This window comes from Ammospiza caudacuta, chromosome 16 (genome assembly GCF_027887145.1).
Source record: "Ammospiza caudacuta isolate bAmmCau1 chromosome 16, bAmmCau1.pri, whole genome shotgun sequence".
NCBI classification, from domain to species: Eukaryota; Metazoa; Chordata; class Aves; order Passeriformes; family Passerellidae; genus Ammospiza; species Ammospiza caudacuta.
In genome coordinates, this window is record NC_080608.1 from 9,712,495 (window position 1) to 9,715,392 (window position 2,898).

Sequence of the window (2,898 nt, forward strand, 5' to 3'; positions counted from 1 at the left end):
ACTTGTTTTAAAGGGTCTGTGTGCCCAGTGCAATGTGGGAGCATTGAGCAATGTGAAAGAGAGGGGGATGGAGTCAGGAAGAGTAGAAGGTAGGGGTTTGGGGGGTCAGAGGGCTCCCCCATTGCACACAATTGCAGGAGAAAGGAAAGCTTGGGATTTTGCAATGGTGGAGCAGATTTCCTGGCGATGAGGGTACTTTTGACACCCTCAGTCTCTAACTGAGTGCCAGAGCTGTGCCACAGCTGGCGCAGAGACCATGAGATGGCACATTTGGCCGCTCTCTTTCCTTTCCCAGCCTGTGAGTGACCTGGGAGAGCCTCTGTCGCACCTCATGCCTTGAGGAAAAGAGGCAGCTCATGCCAGTCACGTTCTGCCAGTGTCACGGCTTCGGGGGAAGTTACAACCTCTGTGCCCCGTTCAGGGGTTCAGCACCTTCTGCTTGCCCCAAAGCTCCCGACACCTCGCAGCTCTGCTGTGAGCCTGAAACATGGGCACTGCTGGTGTCCTGCTGTGCTCCTGCTCTCTGCCCGCATCTCCTGGGGCTCTAATTCCCTCCTTGGGACACTTGGAGACCAGCAGGTGTGTGCAGGTAGCCGCAGGTGTCTGTGGCCAGTGGGGTGTCAGAAATGCCCCTTCCCTTCCACCCCAGCCTCCTTCCGAGTAGTGAACCCCTCGAGTTCAAGAAACAAAACTCCAGAGGCGCTGCCAAAATTCAGTACAAACGTTAAAAAAATTTTATTTACAGGGTAAAGCACGATTTCTTAAAAAAAAAAAAAAAACAAAAAACAAAAAACCAAAAAAAAACAAAAAAAACCAAACCAAAACAAAACCCCCACTTTGATAAGAGGTATAATAATAGAATAAAGCTCTTTATGTACAAAAATACAATTTTCATATGAATGAACATCTTGAATAAATTAAACCGCTCTCTGGTCCAGTCGCTGAATACCCCGTGTCTGCTCCCACTCTGAGGCAGGCCGGCCGCGCTGGGGGTCAGCATCTATAATGCATGAGGCTCTCCGCTGTCCGCCGGGTGCGGGGTCCCATCGGGGCCGGTGCTGGGACCCCCGGCAGGGGCTGAGCCGCCCCGGGGCAGGGCCGGGGAGCCGCGCTGAGCCCCGCGCTGCGCCCCGCAGCCGCATCGGCCCCTTAAGCCTTTTCATGGCATTGTCAGGGCGTTCAAACCAAATTTTCATGCTCGTTTTTCTTCTCTGGAGAGCTACAAATTGTAAAATTGACTTTTCACCTCGTCTGCGGCAGCAAATCTGTCGCTTTTCTTCTTCCCGGTTTTTCGGAGCGGAGCGGGAGGCGAGGCGGGGGTCGGGGGGAAGGGGCTGGGGGGAAGGACAGTGATGAAAAGTGCAACGGGACGAGACCCCCCTCACCCCCGCCGCTCTCTCCGCCGGCCCCGGGCCGAGCTGCGGGCGGTGCGCGGGGCGCGGGCGGTGCGCGCTAGCGGAGGGGCGCGCCCGGGCCCGCGGGCAGCCCGCGGAAGCCCCTCAGGCTGTCGGCGGGCGCATAGGCGCAGTCCTCGGAGGTGGCGGGGCTGCTGGGGCCGGAGGCGGAGGCGCAGAGCGAGGGGGCGGACGGGGAGGCGCTGGACAGCCAGGAGCCCGCGTCGCTGCCCGGGCTGGGGGGCGCGGCGGCGCCGCGGAAGGCGGGGGGCGGCGGGAGGCACTGCTCGGCCAGGCGCAGGGTCTCGGACAGGGCCCAGATGTAGTTGTAGGCGAAGCGCAGGGTCTCGATCTTGGTGAGCTTGGTGTCGTCGGGGAAGGTGGGCAGGACGCTGCGCAGCTCGTCCAGGGCGGCGTTGAGGTGGTGCATGCGGTTCCGCTCCCGGTCGTTGGCCTTGACCCGCCGGCTGCGCTTCAGCGTGTGCAGCAGCGCCTCGGTCCGCGCCCGCGCACGGCCGCGCCGTCTCCGCCGCTCCCGCGGAGCGCCGGGCTCCGCGCCCTCGCCGCTGCTGGGCGCCTCGGCGGGCATCCTGCGGGAGAGAAGCCGGAGCCCGTCACTGCCAGGGCAGGGGAGGATGGAGCGGGGAGCGAAGGGGAAGGTGCGAAGCTGCCGGGGAAAGGGTGGGGGGGGAAGGAAAAAAAAATAAATAAATATAACGGAGAGGGTGGCGGTGCGGGTGCTTGGCAGGTGCCGGCGCTCCCGTACTCACATGGAAAGGCACTCCCGGGGATGCGGATAAGCAATAACGGTGTGAAAACACAGAGAGGAAAAAGCCGAGCCGGCCGCTACAGGGAAAAGCAGGGAAAAAAAAAAAAAAAAAAAAAAAAAGCCAAAAAAAAAAAAAAAAAAAAGCCAAAGCCCGGGGAAAGGCGGGGCGGGGGGACACGCGACCGCGCGTGGCTTTGAAGTGCTGCGGGCTGCGATCCGCTCGTGTGAGCGGCGGCTTTGGCACACGACGGCGCGGCCGCCCGTTCTTATAGCGGCGGGCGGACAATGGCCCCGTGGCCGCCCCGCGGGGCCGCGCCGAGGCGGCAGGTCGGCCCCGTGCGCCGCGCCCTCCGGAGCGTGCCCGCAATTACCGCGGGCGGCCGCGCATCTGCCGCGCCCCCGGGGGACGGGGGAGAGAGGGGGGCACCCCTTTGTGTCCCCCCCCGCCCGTGTGTGCGGGGAGGGAGGCGGCAGGACAAAGCGGGGCAGGGGGTGGAGGGGTCACCGTCCCGCTCCGGCCGGAGGGGCTCCAGCGGGAGCTTAAACCGCTGCGAGCAGGGGGCTTGGGGAAAGAGAAAGGTTAATCTGGATTGCCAGAGGATGAGCCCTGGGTTATTGCCCAGACAGATGCGGACGGAGGGTTTGGTCAGGTTTCGTTGCACCTTGCGGGTTTTTCTACATCCACGCGCCAAAGTGAGAATGCTCTAAAACAATAAAACTCAAAGTGAAAATGCT

At 61.8% G+C, this 2,898-nt stretch overlaps 1 protein-coding gene across 1 annotated transcript; it reads right to left on the reverse strand.

The window, feature by feature from the left end:
- Positions 1–1,452: 1,452 nt before the first annotated feature.
- On the reverse strand, positions 1,453–1,983 carry NEUROG1 (neurogenin 1). Its single transcript, XM_058815535.1, has one exon. It carries the CDS (start codon positions 1,981–1,983, stop codon positions 1,453–1,455), a length of 531 nt encoding a protein of 176 aa, XP_058671518.1.
- Between the last annotated feature and the right edge of the window lie 915 nt (positions 1,984–2,898).

What these genes read in the sequence shown, in the direction of transcription:
- NEUROG1 (XM_058815535.1), bottom strand. Translation starts at nt 1,983, where the DNA reads ATGCCCGCCGAGGCGCCCAGCAGCGGCGAGGGCGCGGAGCCCGGCGCT.